Here is a 20,618-nt window from a genome sequence, read left to right as displayed (position 1 = left end):
ACGGATCAGAGAAGTTCATTTTAAGGGCATTCTCACAAAACTTGAGATTTGCTGCATTCAAGATGGCAGATATGGATGAAAAATTGAAGTCATTGTTATTGAAGACTCATCAAGAGTTTGCTGATATCAAATATAGTGTTTACAGGTAATTTATTTTGCATGTATTTTTTTAAATTCAATCCCTCACATTTATATAATGTGTAGTGTGTATAGTAGGGATTTTTAAGAATAACTTCATTTCAAATTTTACTGGTTACATGATAAAATAGTTGCAAAATTGGTTCCGCGGCGTCCAGTTAATGGCGATGGCGGTTTTTCTATTTGCATAAATTGTCGTCCCCACTTCCGATATTTCATGCTGCTGTTACTTTGCTGCTATCACGGAGTGCTAGTAGGGGATACACTGGTACGCAGGCTCAAATATTCTTGTAAGAAAAAAAAGATTAAATTGTTAGGTTGTACGGAAAAACGCTACACACCAAATTTGGCTCAATTCCAACCAATGGTTACGAAGGTAGCCTATTGCAGTATAAAGTTTTGGATCTTGAAAAAATATTTTCACGGTGGGAATTGTTTCATTATTTATTATAGAATCACTAATTAAATACGATCTCAAACTAATACAGTCTATTGGCAGTCGCCTACAAAAGTTTGGTTTGATTATGTGTCAATTTCTTAGCAGCTTTCATTGTAAATGCATTTGATAAATCGACATACTTTTGATGCAATAATGTGATTTTGTAAAGGGCATACAATAATGTTGAAATTATTTTGATCAGAAGTTGTTTTTCTTAATATCATCGCCTTCGCAGCCGGATCTAACACTTGCACATATTCATCATATTCATTCATTTTCGAAAATTTTAGGACGGCATTGAAGATTGGAAGGCTGAGAAAGGTGCTAAAGCTTGACAGAGTTGAAGTTTCCAACGTGTTGTCTTTGCTTTCTCAACCGTTGGAGGGCCTTAGCTCCAGGTGAGATTGTATGCGCAAATGGTGGCAATCGTGACTCACCATCTAGCGCAGGGGCGGGCAACTTCTTCAGTCGGCGGGCCGGATATAGGAAAATTAAGCACTTGGCGGGCCGGATTGCTGAATCGATACATTATTCGCCCATTTATCCACATATACAAGCCATTTCTCGCCGATAATGGCGAAGACAATGTGGATTTGGGAACAACATTGTCATACAGGCGCCGCCATGTCTGCTTCTCACTGATCATGATCAATCAACACACGGTGCAATCCCTATTTAAGATTTCAAGGCGTTCGATAGGCCCGGTTACCCTAATTATCCAAGATATCAATTCATTAGAGTTGAGTAGGCGACGGGATAACGTCGTTGTTCAACTGTTTGGCCAATTAATCTCGATATTGAATACATGGGTCCCGCGTCCTCTACGAAATTTGAAAAGTGGCCTTCCATCCGTTTTGAGTTGGCGACCCCTGGCATAAGCGGTGCCTTACAAAAGCCTAGAAGTGTGCCGTGCTAGAAGTCGGCGGTTACGGAATCAAAAATAAGAAATATCTGCCTGGTGCAAATAACCATTGTAGTCGACAAAAATCATGATTATCACAGACGACTTTAGGGTTGAGTGTATCGTAAATGCGGATAATGCAAGTCTTCTCGCTTCGACGAACTTACGCGTAATCTGCACTCTTGCAACGCTGCGCATACACGTGTATAATGACATATAGTCACAAAAATTTGACGTAGTAAGCAAGTAGTGGGGAATCTCGGCAGACTGGGGCCGCGGGCCACATTATCATGTAAGACGGAAAACTGTCCGCGGACCGGATCCGGCCCGCGGGCCGTATGTTGCCCGCCCCTGATCTAGCGCATAATAATTATGTAGATTGTGTATTAATGGAGATTTCTAATTATCATTCAGAGATGCAGATCAGTCCAGTCCTAACATCAGCTTTGGCGGTCTGAACATAGTTACGAGACAAATCTATGCTCAGTGTCAAACTAATTTGGGGAACGAAGATGTTTTTCCTGATGTTCTTGGCGAATTGACGTGTGCTTTGATTTTCCACATCTACTGCGGGTAAGTCGAGTATTCGAGTGCCATGCATTATGACATCAAAACAGTGAATAATGTGAATCCTTCATGCGCTCACAAAGAATATACCCTAATGTGACATTGAATATTATTTTGTATTTTTTCGGCCATACCATTTCATTGCACTTTGTGGCAATGATGTGGGTTGATCACGATTTCGCAGAGATGTCATTTCCAGTAACATATGCAGCTTTGAACTACATGTTTCATATGCTGTGATACCAATACCAATCTAGGTGTGCAGTGTTTCACAGTGAAAACAGTTTCGAAACTACAATTCTCGTTGATAAATCAACTCTTAGTGGCGAGGATCGTCTAATTTCAGTATTCGAAGAAATCAGCTCGCACTAATCGGGTTGAATTATTAAAATTGGTCCTCGATTCAGAATCGAGAACTCTAACCATTGTGCCCAACCCCGCGTACAGTCTACAAATTGATATTTTTCCTCATCCTCAGAATGTGTATAGATGAAACAGTAACTTTTGAGTGTGTAGCCATAGATTATAATTGAAATCCTCATCCTGGAAGCAATGTATCATAATCATTCCTGAGCAACTAGAAAATTTTCTGCTTTTCCAAATTAAATTGGGATAAGAATTACAGCTACAAAGTTTTTTTCCTAATTAGAGTAGAATTAGAACTATAGCTGCTCATTTATTTCTAAATTAGATTAAAATTAGAATTAGAACTACGATACATTTTTTTTCCAAATTAGATTAGAATTAGAATTACAGCTACAAAGTTGTTTTTTTCTGAATTAGAGTCGAATTGGAATTGTAGCTGCTCAGTTATTTCCAAATTAGATTAAAATTAGAATTATAACTAGCCTACAGTTTTTTTCCAAATTAGAGTTAGAACTACACAGTCTTTTTTCCAAATTAGATCAGAATTAGAATTGTAGCTGCTCAGTTATTTCCAAATTAGATTAAAATTAGAAGTATAGCTACGCGATTTTTTTCCAAATTAGATTAGAGTTAAAATTACTGAATACGCGTAAACTTGGACATTGAAGCGAGTTACGTTAATATAAAATCATGGCTCATTTTTCTGAGCATGAGAAAAACAAATGTCTGTGCCGCAAGCAGGGCTTGTTTCGCACTATACTGTTCTCCTGTGGTATTTACTGGAAAACCAGAAATTAGGTTAGAATTGAAGCAAACGAAGATTTCACAAATTATATTAGAATTAGCTTGCTGGAATTTCGCGCTAATCCGTCTCATTCCTGATCATAATCAGAGCTGTTTCGTACTTTCCAGAAACGCAGATGACGCGATATCGTTACAAGGAGTCCGTACGTTTTTCATTGTCATGTGTAATCGGGAGCTGATTTCAAAATACAAGTAATTCATCGATGTATTTCTATGTTTGTTTCGTACCGTTCAATTCATTTTATCCGTTCCAGATCGCTGTATTGGTGTCATTGCGAGCCCACCAACAAAACATTAGCGAAACAAGACGTGGCAAAGCTTCTCGACCATCTGGTCAGGATAACTGCGGCCATCCACGAGCAAAGTCATTATGAGAATATCGTGGGTGCTGTGGAAAGTTGCTTCAGTCAGGTAGGCTACCAGCATATAGTTAACCTCTGTACATCAGACTTGGAAAACTAGATACGGTAATTCTAGTAGTTAATTCGAGTAACTAGAGCGAAATGCAGGTAAACTAATTTTAATCTAATTTGTGAAATGTTTCTGCGAATATGATCTCTAGTTTTCCTGAAAATCCTGTAGAAGCAGTGTATAGCGACAAGCAAGCTAAATGTACTCTGCAGAAATTTGCCATTCCATGCTTTTATGGGAATGAGCTGAATTTCATTCAATTTCCAAGTTTTTCAGAATTCAAAAATTTTACTATTAATCTAATTTGGAAAAACCTGTGTATCCATAATTCTAATTTGAATCTAATTCGTAAAAAAAAACTTGTGCAGTTTTTTTTCTTCGGATTCCGCTGATTCACTGATTAAACGGTTAGGTTGCCTAAAAAAACGCTGTATACCAAATTTGGCTCGATTCCAACGGGTAGATACGAAGTTGTGAACACGCAGGAGAATTTATTACATAATATAATCAATTTTTTTGTTCAAATTTTACTGTCACCGCCATGAATTTGTTGAGATGGCTACAAAAACGAAAAATTCGAGTTGGCTGTTCAGAGTTTTTAGGAAACCTAACAATTCAATCAGTGAATCTCCGGAATTCGGAAAAAATTGATTTTTGAACAAACCCTACTGTGTGTATCTATCATTCTAATTCTTGCCTAATTTGGCAAAAACAGCTCTAATTCTACTGTAATTTAGAATAGCCGCAAATTTCCTGGATGTCCAAGTCTGCTCTACACTCGATATCCGTTTGTTTGCTTGCAAAAGTTAATTAGTAATGTTCATTATCTTGACCGTTGTTAGATGTTGCCTTGCCAGTATCATCATATTATTACGTATTTAAAATATGTCGCAAACTGTCAATACAAGTTCCACTGAGTAAAATTGATGTGACAGGGTGCTGTACCATTAATAAATTTGACAAATTGTTATTCTGTGTTATATGAGGAATGCGATGTATGTCAACTCGTCTGAAAGGCTATTAATGGTCTCAAGTGTCCTGGTAACTGCCTTTGTTTACTAGCAGATAAATGTTCGCCAACTGGCACTTGTGATGCTTGAGTGGGCGATATTGTTGCCTAACAATTACACAGGTATCATGTTACGCTAGTTGGTGGAAAGTTGTGGCTCTGCACAGATTTTGAATTTGAACAAAAACAAAACAATGTTGATGATGACTATTAGTATAAAATGAAATGATTCCTCTTCTGATATTACAATGTCTATGATATCCGTGTTACTGTGTGAATATGGTCGGACTTCACACCCTGATTAACGGTTGAGCAAAGATAATTTTAGATGTCTTATTGGACTAATTGAAGCGAAGTCTAATTCTAATCTAATTTATGAAATGTTTCCATGCTCTGATTTTAATTCAATTGTTCGTGATTCAGCTTGATTTCCTTGTAACCAAATTTTTGCGAATTCAGTAATTATAATCTAATTTGTACAATTATATTAATCTAATTATCAAAAGCTGTAAATTTTCTATCTGTCTGGTTTGATGAAATACATTTTAGTTTTATTGCTCACAAGGGATCGCCGTAGCCCAATCGACCTGATGCATGTTAATCTAATAGTGAAGTTCTATCGTATACAGATTAATTACTAATTGAATAACATATTCATAATGAAATGAACCCGTATATTTTTGGCTGACTCTCGTCAGGGGCAATCGTCAGCAACTAGTAGAGATTTGAAATTGTATATCGTAAACAGTATCAATCGTATTAAATGATATTATAAATTCTCTAGTAGTCGCTGACGATTACTCCTGACGAGTGTCAGCCGTGTATCTTCGGGTTTATTCCGATATGAATATATCACACAATTGTTTATTGAAGTTCTGTACCTCCGAGTGTCTCTTGAGATTGATTATTATTCGTATGCCATTGGCACGTCATGTCTCATAAATGGAAATGCTCGACTTTATTTACATGCAATTGCTTGTGACATTGTAGCGTTGAATAATTCATGTCCACCACAAATGTATTGATACCTGCGGCCTGAATGTATAACCGAGAGATATAAATATGTCTTCTATTTCCAATTTGTGTTTAGATACACGGGTATGGCATCACTGAATTTGAATTTGTTCAATGGCTTCTCTTGGAACCGCAATCTGTTGTCTGGATTCCGACAATGCATCGGTTTTCTACGTCTGAAAGTTCTACGCATCACGTCGCTTGCGCTAATTGCAACACGAGACCTATTACTGGAATGAGGTATGCGTCATCTGTAAAGCCTGGCCGATTATACCGGTTTGCCAATAATTTTGAGGCAATATCACACTTTGAAAGAATTATCAGTATCATTGATGAATATCTGAAAAAATTCGGCACCTTTCTTGACTGCTAGACTCTGAATACTGAGGTGCAGATGTGGGCCAAGTGGTAATTATTGAAACTCAAGTAGAAGTAGAAGCAGGGTTGTAACCAAGTCATTGTGTTTATTAAGTTTTGAGTTCAACCCACTTTTTTTAACTCTGCTCGAGTGATAGAGAATGGCTCGCATTCATAATACCGTAATTTTCCTCAGTCTTGACCGTTTCTGGCCCTATCTTGCAAGTATCAGGACTGATAGACGAAATACCAATCATGTGGCGACTTTACTATTCTTCGAAGTTACATAAATGTCTGTCTTGGCCGTCCTAGTCCCGAGTTGTTATGACTTGGTTCGAGTCATGCACAATGATTCTAGTGCAAGTCGAGTCTATATAATAATTGACTCGAGCCGAGTCATTTTACGTATTTGAAAAAATGACTCGAGTCAAGCCGAGTCATAAAAAAATCATGACTCTAGTCGTCACAACCCTGGGTCTGACTCTAGTCATCTCTTTTCCTCCAGGGAAATGGCTACGTTAAGTTGTGCAGAAACTTCCTGCCAAAAGACAGTTTTATATGTTCTGACAGGGTTGTAACCAAGTCACAAGGCTCCGAGTCACAGGTTAATCTCAATTTTATAGTTTTGACTCGAGTCAGAGAACAAATTTTAGATAGTTGTCAGCCGATGTTATGAAGGAAATGTGTCCAAGTCTCTGCGTGACTGCCTTATCGCGTCAAGCAAGTGCGACGGTGAAGATATCGTGCCATGTAACGGGTTAAGCAGCCGCGGCAGCTGGTCTTGTAGAAATTTCAATAAATTGCAGCTCCATTACGGTGGCGTTCTGAAGGAAATGGCCGCGACCAAAAATTTTTGTTCGTTTTTACCTTCAATTTAAGACCATATCATTTTTAGAGCGCAGTGCCCCTTTAAACCCACTTTTTATAACTCTGTTAAGTGATAACGAATGGTTTGCATTTATTATCTACTAATTTTTCTCACTTTTAGTAGTTTATGGTCGCATTTTCAATTACCAGTACCGATAGACGAAATCCCAATAGTGTGGTAATTTAACTATTCTTCGAAACTACAATGAAATGTAGGTCTTGGCCGTTCGAGTCTCGAGTCATATGACTTGGTTCGAGTCATGAGCAATGACCCGAGTCCAAGTCGAGTCAATACATAAATTGAGTCGAGTCGAGTTGGCCCATTACCGTATTTGGAGAAAATGACTCGAGTCATCAGAAAATCGTGACTGAGTCATTACAGCCCTGCGTTCTAACAATCATTATTTTCAGATTTCGTTGTCTCCGATGTCTTGACTACAACCTGTGCCAAAAATGTTTTCTCGGCAATAAATGTCACAAAAAGTCGCACAAGCCTTCGCACCCAATTCAGGAGTACGTTCGACCGATCTCGAGAAGGTGAGCTAACCGAACATCATTGCGCGAAATGAACGGGATATGCTGGGTAGAGGTGTTAAAAATGTTCACAGATGCTTGCACAAGCAGAGTAATGATGTGAAATTCTATGGAGGGCAAAAGATTCTAAACTATAAGGGGCTATGAAAAGTAGTTTTGAGCCGTATGCCCAGACTTGGAAAGGACAGCTAGATGATTCTAGTTGTCTAATCAGACTTATCAGAGCAAAAGCCCGATAATCTAATTCAAATCTAATTTCTGAAATGTTTTGTTGCTTTAATTCTAATCTAATTTTATTTCTAGTATAATTTCTGGTTTTCCAAAAAATGGTGCAGCAGAACGTTTTAAATGTGAAACGAGCCAAGCTTGCTTTTCGGACGTTTTTCATTCTCTCGCTTATAAGGGTGAACTCTGACTTGATATGAACGGAATTGATTTAATTGCCAAGTTTTTGCAAATTCGGTAATTATAACCTAATTTGGTAAAAACTGTGTCGGTGTTATTCTAATTCTAGTCTAATTTTAAAAAAAGGCTATAATTCTAATCCTAGTCTAATTTGAAAAAAACTATAGCTATAATTCTTATTTTTAGTCTAATTTGGAAAAAAAACAGGTATATTTCTAATTCTAGTCTAATTGGGAAAAAATTGTGTAGCTATAAAGTATAATTCTTATTGTAGTCTAATTTGGAAAAAAAACTAGCGATAATTCTAATTCTAGTCTAATTGGAAAAAAAAACTGTAGCCATAATTATAATTGGAGTCTAATTTGGAGAAAAACTAGCTATAATTCCAATTCTACTCTAATTTGGAAAAATAACTAGCTATAATTCCAATTCTACTCTAATTTGGAAAAATAACTAGCTATAATTATAATTTCAGTCTAATTGGGGAAAAAACTGTAGCTATAATTCTAATTCTAGTCTAATTTGGAACAGAACTAGCTATAATTCAAATTCTAGTCTAATTGGGAAAAAACTGTAGCTATTATTCTAATTCTAGTCTGATTTCGAAAAGCTGAAAATGGGCTCGTGACTACTTTTCGAAACCACGACATGTGTTTTTTTCAATAAGTGCAAAGTTTTGAAAATATATTCGGTCGTAGTGATATTGCACGAATGGATTCGATGCAACTCCTAATTCTGCTTATCCATTCAGATGGAGTGTGAAGTGATTGATTTCAAAAACTATTCAAGTAGTCTGGTACCAACTACCAGCAAAACTTGTAACTCGCTTGATCAGAAGTAAAAAAAATATAGGCTTGTTGTTGTAATCAAATTATTGGAATGCTGAGCGTTTAGGGTTAGCATGTGATCTATATTTTATAGCGACAGTTTGAAAGACTTGGCACGGACTCTGCGAAACATTGTGACGAAGAGGTACAAGAGCAAGACCGTGTCTCGGAGTTATCTCGCTGACGGCCAGTCCGGAAAACAAAACGAAATGTAAGTGGCAGAAATTTGCTAAATATTTTAATCCAATGTTAACGTCCCGGTGAAAGTAGTTTACGTCCTTTTTCAAATTTTTAGATCCATTTTTAAAACTTAATGAACTTCTTGTAAAATTTTCACTTTCTTTTGGGCATGGTTATATTTTTCACATTGTTTGAAAGTTCTACATGGAAGAGAGACGTCCAAAAGAAAACTAAAACTTTACGACAACTTAATTTACTCAAAATGTGTAAAATAGTTATAAACTTCTTTGATACCTCCGACACGAAATCTCAAAATATGATCAGCGTTAGTCATTAGGGGACCAAAGATGATTTAACCCTTAGAATTTTAGGTCTTCTGCATTGTAAAATGACTGCCTCTTGTTCTATCAACCAACTGTCCCCCCAATCCCCACAAAAACAACACTAGCAACATTTTTACCAGTGTGTGTTCTGTGAGTGATTAATACATTTGCTGTTTTGGTGTTGTATGACATTAGTTTGCTTGACCAAGTGAAGTCAAATCTTAACTTCTCAACCTAGAGTAGCGTATTTTACAATTACAACATTCCATAAATTTGTGGTAGAGAATTTTATTTCTTTCCTTAATTGGAAGCTATTTATTCAAGATCGATAGAATAGAACTGACCAAAATTAAAGCTTTGGTATTTCCTCATAATTTCTGACTGTTTTGACGCGTCGCTAGGCAATTGTATATTGTGGAAATTCTCAGAATTCTGTCGATATCCATGACAAGTTAATGATTCTTTGATATGTTTACACAATTTCAATGTCTGGTTTGTACAAACTCATTTAGAAGGCCTTTTTTTCAAAACTTGGTAACTTCTCTCATTTTGTGGTTCCAATGCACACATACTACTCCTTTGTGGATCTGTGTAATCATAACATATTCCGAGACGTATTCGACCCTCTACCCGCTATCAATCATGGCTTACTCAATGTTTGCACTCTTTGAATAACTCTGTCAGTTGTGAAAGGGTTCAATTTTTGTCGATTTGAAGGATGGCAGTTAGATGTATTATCGGATTTATCTTTTGAAATTTTTCTTGAAAGGAGTAACTTTATGAGCAAACAATTCTCTCTTTATGTTGTGTTTGTACCCTCGCAAAATCCTGGCGTGCTCTATGTTTGTATTCTACATAGTTATTGAGAGTTATGAAAAGGAGTTTGCTCCTTCACGCCGAATCCTTGACTTGGATTTAGTTGTATCTTGGCCAGAGAAGAGATTAGACCTAAGGTGTTGTGTTTGATTTTGCACATGTGTGTAGAATTTTCTTGCAGTATTTTTGCATTAGTTGTAGAGACTCTTTGAGGTACTTCAATATATAATTGATTAATATAATCATATTGAAATGAACCTGAATATTTTCGGCTGACACTCGCCAAGGGTAGGCTAATCGTCAGCATCTAGTAGAGAATTGGATCGTATTGATATATTATGTTCTTTCTAATTCTCTACTAGTTGCTGAGAATTTGGTGATAGCCTACTACTGGCTATATGCAAAGTGATTATAAATTCTCTACTATTTGCTCACGGTTACCTCTGACAAGTGTACTATATTTTCAGGAGTTTGTGCATAATCTAAAATAGTACCGATAGCTAACTAAAAAGTAGCTAAAACAACTTGAGCTTTCAGTTTGCCTGGATTATTCGATTTTTAATGCTGGCGACATCATATTTTGTGATACGATAGTTGATGTACAATGTTCTTTTCAATTCTCTGTTAGTTTCTGACGATTACCCCTGACGAGTGTCAGCCGAAATGTTCAGGTGTCATATATTATGAATATATGTTTCGATCCCATTAGTTGACGGCTAAATCCTATGCAGAAATGTTTCAATGTAGCATGTTCTTCATGAAAGATCCATCGGATGTATTATTTCTGTTTTGTAGCGTTTGTTTCTGTAAAGGTTCCATGAGCCTGCTGTTGATTTTGTAGGTATCAGACAGTTTTAGTAACTCTTTGGATAGAGAATTTGATTTCACGAAGCAATGCAAAAAATATTGTGTGTCTCTTACCTAGGTTAAGCAAATTTTATAATGCCAAGTCAAACTATGACTTGGGTTCGTTGTTGTGTTTGATGACTGAAATTTGTCTTGAATTTTGTAGATGTTTGCGTTGAACTAATATTTCGTCTCGGAATATTCGTTTGAAGGTAGATGTTGTAGAGTGGAATCTGTTTCGCCGTTTCTTGGTGAGTGCTTGCATGAGTCGATGATGGATCTTTTGATGCATCAGTTGTTTGAAAATGTTATTCCGTAGGCCTACAGTAAGGTTGTTAAAAATATCTATATTTTTCAAACTCACTGATTCAATTGTTAGGTTGCCTAAAAAAACGCTGCACACTAAATTTGGCTCAAATTTTTTTAATTTTAAAAAAATAAATTCAAAAATTTCAATTTTCTTCGCGTCGGCTTCTGGTTGGGATTGAGCTAAATTTTGTGTGCAGCGTTTTCAAGGCAATCTAATAATTTAATCAGTGAATACCCAGAATCTATTTAAAAAAATTGCAACATCGCATATCCCTTAAATCCGAGTTTCCGACAGTTTCCGTTCGGACTTTTTATAAAAATTTATGGTCAACCTCTTCAGAACATCCAGAAACAGCCAATTCCACGTGTAATTTGTGGTGAATTTGCCTTTTTTAGTCGTCTCTGTGTAGTCGCATAACGTTCAAAACAAAAAGACTGCGTCCTCGGTGGAGATTTTAGTTTCAATAAAAAAGAGCACAAATGGTATGCCTAAGACCCTAACCTACGTGGAAGTCTTGAAACCTCAATTGGCCGTATTACATCATTCGAAACATGCAATCGCCTACTTACGAAGCGTGTAAGCGGAAATTACATTTCTGCGAAGCCATGATCAATGCTCATTTTCTCGTGAACTCAACTAATTGAGTGCAACGAATTCTGTTCCAGAGTGAGAGAAACTGTTCACGAAAAGACCTTGGAAATGACGAGCGTTTCCGTGCAAAGTAGGAATTCTCCTCATCGGCAGGTTTGATTGCAGTTCTGATTGTCTTCGACTCAAAATATACAATTGAATAATATATTCGTAGTGAAATGTACCTGAATATTTTTGGCTGACACTCGTCAGGGGTAATCGTCAGCAACTAGTAGAGAATTGGATCGTATTGATATATTATGTTCTTTCCAATTCTATACTAGTTGCTGAGTATTCCAGGGTTGTAACCAAGTCATACGGTTCCGAGTCACAAGTCAATCTCACTTGAATGGTTTAGACTCGAGTCGAATCGAGTCATTTTCAATTCACCACCGAGGTCAAGTCCGAGTCATGGTGTTGTGACTCGTAGTCATTGTGTTCAATATGGTTTAAACCACTTTTTCAACTCTGCTCGAGTTATATATAATGGCTCGCATTCATAATATCGTAATTTTCCACGGTCCTAACAGTTTCTGGCCCTATGTTCCAAGTATTAGAACTAATCGACGAAATACCAATCATGTGACGACCTTTGTAGTTACAATAAAATGCTTGTCTTGGCTGTCCTAGTCCCGGGCCTTATGACTTGGTTTGAGTCATGCACAAGTCGAGTCAATACACAAATTGACTCGAGTCTAGTCATTTCACGCGTTTGAAAAAATGACTCGAGTCAAATCGAGTCATTACAACCCTGACGATCAACCCTGACGAGTGTCAGCCAAAAACATTCAGGTTCATTTCAATATGAATATTATTCAATTGTATATATTGACGTTTTGTGCCTCCAAGAAGCTCGTCAACTCTCGGCGCTTGCCGTTCAGAATTTACAAATGAGTCGCATGTCTGCGGGGTTTGCGGACGTCTCTCAACTGGCCGACCAGGAAAAAGAACAGCTGGAACAATTGATTGAGAGATTGGACGAGGAAAGAAGGTTATTTCCATCTTTCGATATATTCGTATGTTGTATCTGGTACATTGGTTCCTAACCTTTAGTAACCCACGGAACACTTTCGCAATCTGCAAGTTTTCGCGGAACCCCTAATTTTCGCTGAATCATAAAAACAAAAATCTACTGCGATACCTAATTAACGAAATATCTAATAGATTACTGGACTGCCAAGGCCGACATTTCATTGTAATTTCGAAGAATAGTAAATTAACCACACCATTGGGATTTCGTCTTTTGGTAGGCCTACTTGAAAATGCGATCAGAAACTGCTAATATTGAGGAAAATGAGTAGGCCTATATTATGAATGCGAACCATTCGATATCACCAAACAGAGTTGTCAAAAGTCGGTTCAACAAGACTTTAACTGGAAACTGATCAGTCAACACAATTTCTTGGACTCGGACTCGAGTCATAATATCATGACTTGGACTCGGACTTGACTTGGTGGTGAATTCAAAATGACTCACTCGACTCGAGTCAAATCCTTAAAAGCGAGATTGACTTGTGACTCGAACCCTTGTGACTTGGTTACAACCGGAGTCGACTTTCATCAAAATAGATCAGCCAAGGCTGTGTCATCTAAAACTAGTACATTGAGCGCTCTCTTATTCGAAATTTCATGCTGGTGACGTCATATGTTGAGATATGATTATTGAAACACAATGTTCTTTCCAATTCCCTACTTGTCGCTGACGATCACCCCTGACGAGTGTCAGCCGAAAATATTCGGGTTCATTTCAATATGAATAGGTCTATAGAATACACTATTCAATTGTATATTGAAGTTCTGTACCTCCAAGAAGCTCTTCCATTGCTTAACTGCAAATGAGCTTATAAATATTAGGGATAGATTTGGAATTTCAGAAGGTCGATTACCCCAGACGAGTGTCAGGGTTTATTCCGATATGAATTTGGCTCTTACTCCGTTTCACACTAATCTGATGTAATTCTTATGCCCAGAAGAAGACTGGATAATGTAAACGATGATAACTTCGATAATGTCTCTATGACCATACGCCTTTTCTTTCCGCAGGAGAGTCGCCGCTACCACTAACTTGCTGTCCTCCTCTCAACCGCGGCCAATTGTGGAAGACCGTCGTGCAGCCGGCCAATCCACGCCGATAGAGAAAGAACGGTTGAGATTGAAAAGTGAATTGCAGAACGTCCGACACTACAACCGGTAATTATGTTTTTTCAAGATCTTGACGTCCAATCGACACGCGCCACTTCATTTTAAGTTCTGTTATTTCTGCTATCGTCGTGCATCCCTTTTAGTAAAAGTAAATTTTAGTGTTTGGTTGTTTGGGTTGTTCAAAACTAACTTTTTTTCCGGATTCCAAGGATTCACTGATCAAATTGTGCAAATTTCACTGTCAACCCTGTGAAGTAGTTGAGTTGTCTAAAAAAAAAAGATGCTAACAATTTTTGGTCACTTCCAACTCGTAGAAGCAAAGTTATTGCAGTTAAAAATTTTGGATCCGCAAAAATAGCCTGGACTGTGGGTAATCCCAGGATTATGAATGAAAAACTCAAATAACCTGGCTTCTTCTGGTTGGAATTGCGTCAAATTTGTTTTGCATCGTTTTTGTAGACAACTCATCAATTTCATTATCTTGACAGTAAAATATGAAAATTTTTCAAATTTTTAAACTCCTGTGCGTCCACCTCTACCAATTGGAATCGAGCGAAATTTGGTGTGTAGCGTTTTTTTTACACAGCCTAACAATTTAATTAGTGAATCCATGGAATCTGAAAAAAAAGTTATTTTTAAACAACCCTCATGGGTATTCTAGGCTTTTTCAAATTTTACTGGCTACTTGATAAAATTGTTAGGTTTCCTAAAAGAACGCTCCACGCCAATTTCGGCTCAATTCCAACCTGTAGAGGCGTTGCTATCATTGATTTATTTAATATTAAGGAAATATAAGAAATTTTCAAACTTTACTGGCTACCCCATGAAATTGTTGGATTGTTTGAAAAAAAAAAACGGTGCATAACAAATTTGGAATTTGGCTGAATTCGAACCAGTAGAAGCAAATTTATTGGATATCAAATCATAGAATTTATGGTAGGTAGATCTATAGTAAATAATTAAAGAATTTGCCACGGTAAATATTATTTTTCTCAAGTCAAAAATTTTGTTCTCCAATGACTTCTTTACTCGTTACTGACCGTCTCTGTTGTTATCAGGGAACTCGAGCAAGAGCTGGAAAAGTTACGATCCAATATATACTCGGACGAACCCACTCATACACCTTTACTGCACGACGTTATCGCACCTACAACACCAGAACGACCCCGAAGCACACCTCTGTATTACTCACAGCCTCCCACCGTATCTCAAGAAAGAGAAGGCAGACGGTCCGATTATGATCGCCATGATAACCATCAACTCCAAGTACAACCAAGCAGCCCGAATTTGATTCCCTATGAGACAAGAAAACCTGCTATAATGCCTCGTGTGAGGTCACACAGTCACGAAATCGGGACTAATCCTAATAGATCGCCGATTGTAGCAAAGTACGACGATGGCCATAGTAACCAGAATGTCCCAGAACATCCCAACACCCCAAATTTGAGTCCCTACGACACGAGAAAGGCCGGTATGGCACCACAATTGAGATCACACAGTCACAAAGCTGAGACTACTCCGAAGATACATCCTGATTACATGAACCAATTGCAGTGTACGCCTAGCTTTCCGGGCCGCAGCAGACCGGAAATTTTTGGACACAGTCCACGGACTAACATGCATCATTCTAAGGACCCTTCAAATAGCGAACCTCCCCGTGGTAGCCCTAGAATGTCCCGGAACGACTTGGAACGTTCTCACGATGGTAGAAGGAATATACTTCCACATAAAGTACCGAGAACGTCCCAGGTACTTCCCGATGCTCCCGTCATCGATATGAGCAGATCTTCTGAGTTTTCTTCGGCTTCCAGCGCCAAAAGCAGGCCGCACTCCTCAAAACGGCGCAAATCGCCCCGAATTTTCGACGGGGCTTCGCCTGAAGCGATGCTGAAGTCTCTCAAGGCGTCCTCGAGCGACATATCGAGTAGGAAAGAGAGTAGAAAAAATGACTTGCTGGAATCGTCATCGAGAGATAGCTTGAGTGAACGTGGAATATCGCCAGCGTTGCTGGAAGCGTACCATAGGCATTTAGAAGCTACCGGGCAATCGGAGACGTCGGAAAATTCGTGGCACAGTGGGTCATCGAAAAGTAGGTCGAAAAAATCAAAAACGTCAAAAAAATCGTCTCATTCCAAAGAGTACGATAGTGACTCATCGTCGAGGTCGAAGCGTTCTACCCCCTTTCGTGGTTCCAGTCGGGAACAGCGTCTTCTCATCGATTTCGACTCGAGCGCTCATATCTCTAGCGACTCGTTGGCGAGTCACCACAACAAATTCAAGCCGATTGCTAATGGTTCGCGACCCAGTTCTGCGGCCAGATCAAAACCGACTGAATCTCCGGCCTCGATTTCGTCGCGGCCCAGGTCCAGGCATTCGCGGTCGAGGACTTCGACTCCAAAATCGGACGGCCGCGCCGGGACGCCTTCGAAATCTCTAGAAACGGGGTCTCGATCACATACCCCGAAGAGTGCTGATCAGCACGACGCGTTTGCTATGTCTGCGACTAGGAGGGATACTCACGGGTCTTTTGTCCCACCAAGGAGGGTTGTGTCTCAGGAGAATCTGAATTTTAGAGGCAAACGAAGGGGGTCTGCTGATTCTTTGGAATCTAGGGGGTCATCGAGTGCTGGGTTCGCGGTCGGGGAGTTGGTAGCTCCAAAACACGACACGCGAGCATATCTGAAAGAATTTGACCCGTATTCGGGCGATGTGTCCTCCGGTAGAGTGTCGATGGGCCGGTCCGATAGTTCGACGTCTGCTGTGGAATGTAACGTAGACTCGCCCTTGCATAACGCAGGGTCTGAAATGAGTGCAAAATCCTCGAATGCGCCTCAAATTTTAAGAGGGTTTTTGTCTGCTGGCAGGGAGACAGCGGACCGGTCTGATAGCTCAACCTCTACTATGGAAAGTAACATGGACTCGCCTGTGCGTAATATAGGGTTTGAAATGAATTCAAAATCGTCGAAAGCGTCTCAAAATTTGAGGGGTCATTTGTCAGGCGACAGAGACAAAGTGGACCAGTCCAAGAGCTCATCGTCCACATTAGAATCGAACATGCGTGACGCAGTGCATAAAATGAGTACAAAATCTTCGAGCGGGCATTTGTCCACTGGTAAAGAGTCGGAGGACCTGTCAGATAGCTCATCTTCTACCATGGAATGTAACGTGGACTCGTCTGTGCACACTGATGTAGGGCACGAAATGAGTGAAAAATCGAAGAATGCGCCTCAAATTTTGAGTGATCCTTTATCTGATGCTGTTGGTGATAATAATAAGCCCCAACCGTTCGAAAATTTGGGTCGGCGCGGTTTGCCAGGGCAAAATCATTCGTCCGGATCACGAGTTCGGGACATATCTTCAACAACAGTTACGTCGCAAGATAGTTTGTCTGCGTCAGCTGACAAGGTACGACAATCTTCCTCGACAACGGTTGAATCTCACGGCACCTCAACCGTGTCTAATAAGAAGAGTCAGATTGAGAGAATTCCGGGCGTAGCGTCTTGGTCTGGCGCTCAACCGCAGACGTCATCGTCGACGATACATTCCGGCAATCGTTCTTCAGAGTCTCCCACAGGACCGGCAAAAACTCGGCCAAAAAAGCCGCATAGAAATCCTAACAGGCGGAAAAATGAAGAGGAAATCGAAGCGTCGAGTCGCTCGCAATCGACGGAACGTAGCGTGTCGCAAAGCGATAGCTCGAAGAAATCAAAAGATTCCAATTACGACGCTAAAAAGAAAAGGAAGCAACGGAGAAAACGTCAAGCTGAAATAGAAGGCAAGTTTCTGGGATAACTGCAGTCTGTTCGATTGTACATGAGTACGGCTAAAAGTAGTTTCGGGAACATTCTCTCGGCTCGATTACAGTAGGGTGACCTTACGTCCTCTAGGAGTTATTAGTTCTTCCTTTTCAAGAAATCGAAAATTTCCTATGAGCATGCCCAAATGCCCTTCATTTTGGCAATTAGTCAGCCAGGCGATTGCACACGGACAACTAAAAAGTGCCATGAATGACGTGAAATCTGGATTTCGACGGCGGTGACTGCAATTTCGACTATAAAAAGAGATCAAAGTCAACCGATTCCATGTGGAATTTTTAGTCAACGCAAAAAATGTTTCCCGTAAAAAATTATAGTTTATATGCCCGTTTTCTCGTCCGCTATGGAATCTTTTGTAACCTGTAAATAACACCCTATTTTTCTGACCTCAAAATACGGTAACCCTGGACTACAGATTTTGATTTTGAAGACAGTCCGAAAGTATTTGATTTTAAAATGAAAAAATGAGGTTTAGGAAAAAGTAGTCTCAAAATGTATAGAGTCCGACTACCGATCTGGGTAGTTAACGGGGAAACTAACGACTGATTTTATGTTTAATTGTAATATAGCTCTGGATTGAGGACTTTTGAAATTCCAGTTTGAATTGAGTAGCTCAAGTGAGTTCACCATGTTTGAGATCCTGTGAAAAGAAAAGTACTTTGCCTGGTGCTGTGGGGTGGATTTTAAGAAGAGAATTTGATTTGTGTCGACATAGTACCAGGATGGTTGTTCGCTGGGGCCCTTCTATGATCTCCAACCAATAGAATGCCTGCAAAGTCTGTTGTTCTTGCGTGTAAGTCACATTGAATGTCGTTTAAATAGCGGCTGTGGAAACGAACCAACTAACTGGCTGCAGCACCACAAAAAGCTGCAATGCCCCATTACTAAGTCATTAGCGGGATATCTAGTTACGAATTCAGATGCTAAAAACTCACTCACCCACTAGTGGTGATGAAACCAATTGAAACTGTGAAACTAATCCCCTACACGACTTTTCAGAAGCGGGTCATCCTAAGAGTGACGATAAAGTTAGATCGACACCGGATGGTGTCATCGAGAAGGAATTCGCTGTAAAAGAAGGGGAAGAAAAGTGAGATCGCTCGTTGGACCAAATTGCGAACAGACGTTTTGTACGATGTTTTGTTACAGATTTGCAAGGCCGGAAGATGAAATGAAGTATTTGATCGAGAAGCTTCAGGTGCTGATGCCGTCGATGTTCGATGAAAATGGAGACGCAGAAAGGAAAAAGTGTCATCCGATGGCTGAGGTAAGTTACGATGTGTTCGTCGGGCATTGACTTCAAATTATAACTGTTACATAATATCAAATAGTTGTAACCGTTGCATATTTGTCAAAGTGCTTCTACTCACTTTTTTAGTTTTTACTCGAGTCATTTTCAATTCACCACCGAGTTATTCCTAGTTCAAGTTGGCCAGCAGAGGCTCGAGTCCGAGTCATAGTGTTGTGACTCAGTCCGAGTCCAAGTCATTGTGTTCATTGTTCATTTTCGAATTCATTCCGGTTCAACCCACTTTTTTCAACTCTGCTCGAGTGATATAGAACGGCTCGCATTCATAACATCGTAATTTTCCTCAGTCCCAACATTTTCTGGCCCTATTTTCCAAATATCAGGACTGATAGACAAAATACCAAACAATGTGGTGACTTGACTCTTCTTCAAAAGTTACTGAGAAATGTCTGTCTTGGCCGTCCTAAGGTCAAGTCATATGACTTGATTTGAGTAATGCACAATGACTCGAGCACACGTCGAGTCAATACACAAATTGACTCGGATCGAGTCATTTTATACATTTGAAAAAATGACTCGAGTCAAGTTGAACCACCAAAAATCGCGATTTGAGTCACAACACTATGACTGAGTGATTGACCCTGACACAATGCAAAAAACACCTTCTCGATTGCTAAATCAATTCAAATAATTATATCAATATACGGGAATTTGTGAACGCAGATCGGAAATTAATATGTGATCTATTCGTTAGGTTTTGCTAGCTGCTGAAGAAACCAGGAAGGCAATCGATTTATTTACCGAATACGCAATAGCCGCTTCTGCTGGAGAAATGTGACATTTTCATTTTTCGAGTTTTGAACAGAAATTTTTACTTTGCGAACCTCATTTTACCGATTTTTGCTGCTTTCTTATAGTGTCATAAATAACATTGTTTTCACCCTCATTGCATCTACTGTGGACCAATTTTTCAGTATTGTTACACTTCGTTTATGAGAAGAAAATCTATTTTGCGATTTTGAGTGATCTGTAGCTTGATGTTGCGTTGTGTGGGTTTGTCATGTCATGAGTATGTTGTGATAGGTCGTCGCGTTATCTGTTTCACAGTATTCAATTGATCATTATGTATCTCTATATAAATATTAAATACAATGATGAAGAGCCTCGTTTTCTGTTGCAAATTGAGTTGTGGGGAGATTGTCATGGTAATTTGGGAAGGACCCAGTATAGTTGTATGCACTTTTGCAACATTGGAAGGACTCCGTTCTGTTTATTATTATTACAATTTCATCATAATAATACACCTCAAGATTGCGATACATTGACAAGAGAAGGTGTCGAAACGGAAAAACGGTTAACGGTAGCTAGCAGGACGTGGTGTCATCGTTTCGAGCGTCTGTATTTGCACAAACTTGCTTGCAAGGAATACAATCTTCATGGCCAGGCTAATTGATGTGCCACCGTCTAATTGATGTGCCACCGTCTAGTATTATTGATTCAAACTACTTGACAGCAGTGTGAATTGATCACATCAGTCGAGAGTCCAACACATGTTGCTACGGAATTCTTGGCCAAATGTAGTATGCTTGGCTATCGGGTTTCAGGCATCTATCTGGGTACATTTGACGGACAAGACATTCAATCTTTAACATGCCCAAACCAGTATTG

The 20,618-nt window shown here is 39.1% G+C and overlaps 1 protein-coding gene across 1 annotated transcript; it reads left to right on the top strand.

The window, feature by feature from the left end:
• The first annotated feature begins 13 nt into the window (after positions 1–13).
• LOC145439965 (uncharacterized) lies at positions 14–20,111 on the top strand. The gene is made up of 15 exons (XM_080317633.1): positions 14–145; positions 868–975; positions 1,893–2,051; positions 3,324–3,407; positions 3,470–3,626; positions 5,726–5,889; positions 7,285–7,410; positions 8,734–8,850; positions 11,780–11,858; positions 12,626–12,735; positions 13,788–13,934; positions 14,945–17,675; positions 18,670–18,791; positions 18,851–18,968; positions 19,705–20,111. Exons 1-15 carry the CDS (start codon positions 63–65, stop codon positions 19,786–19,788), a joined length of 4,389 nt encoding a protein of 1,462 aa, XP_080173759.1. The 5' UTR covers positions 14–62; the 3' UTR covers positions 19,789–20,111.
• Positions 20,112–20,618: the final 507 nt, after the last annotated feature.

This window comes from Botryllus schlosseri, chromosome 5 (assembly GCF_051294905.1).
Source record: "Botryllus schlosseri isolate E-star chromosome 5, Bs_hap1, whole genome shotgun sequence".
Taxonomy (NCBI): domain Eukaryota; kingdom Metazoa; phylum Chordata; class Ascidiacea; order Stolidobranchia; family Styelidae; genus Botryllus; species Botryllus schlosseri.
The sequence above is the reverse complement of the archived record's forward strand: the minus strand, read 5'-3'. Positions and strand labels throughout refer to the sequence as shown.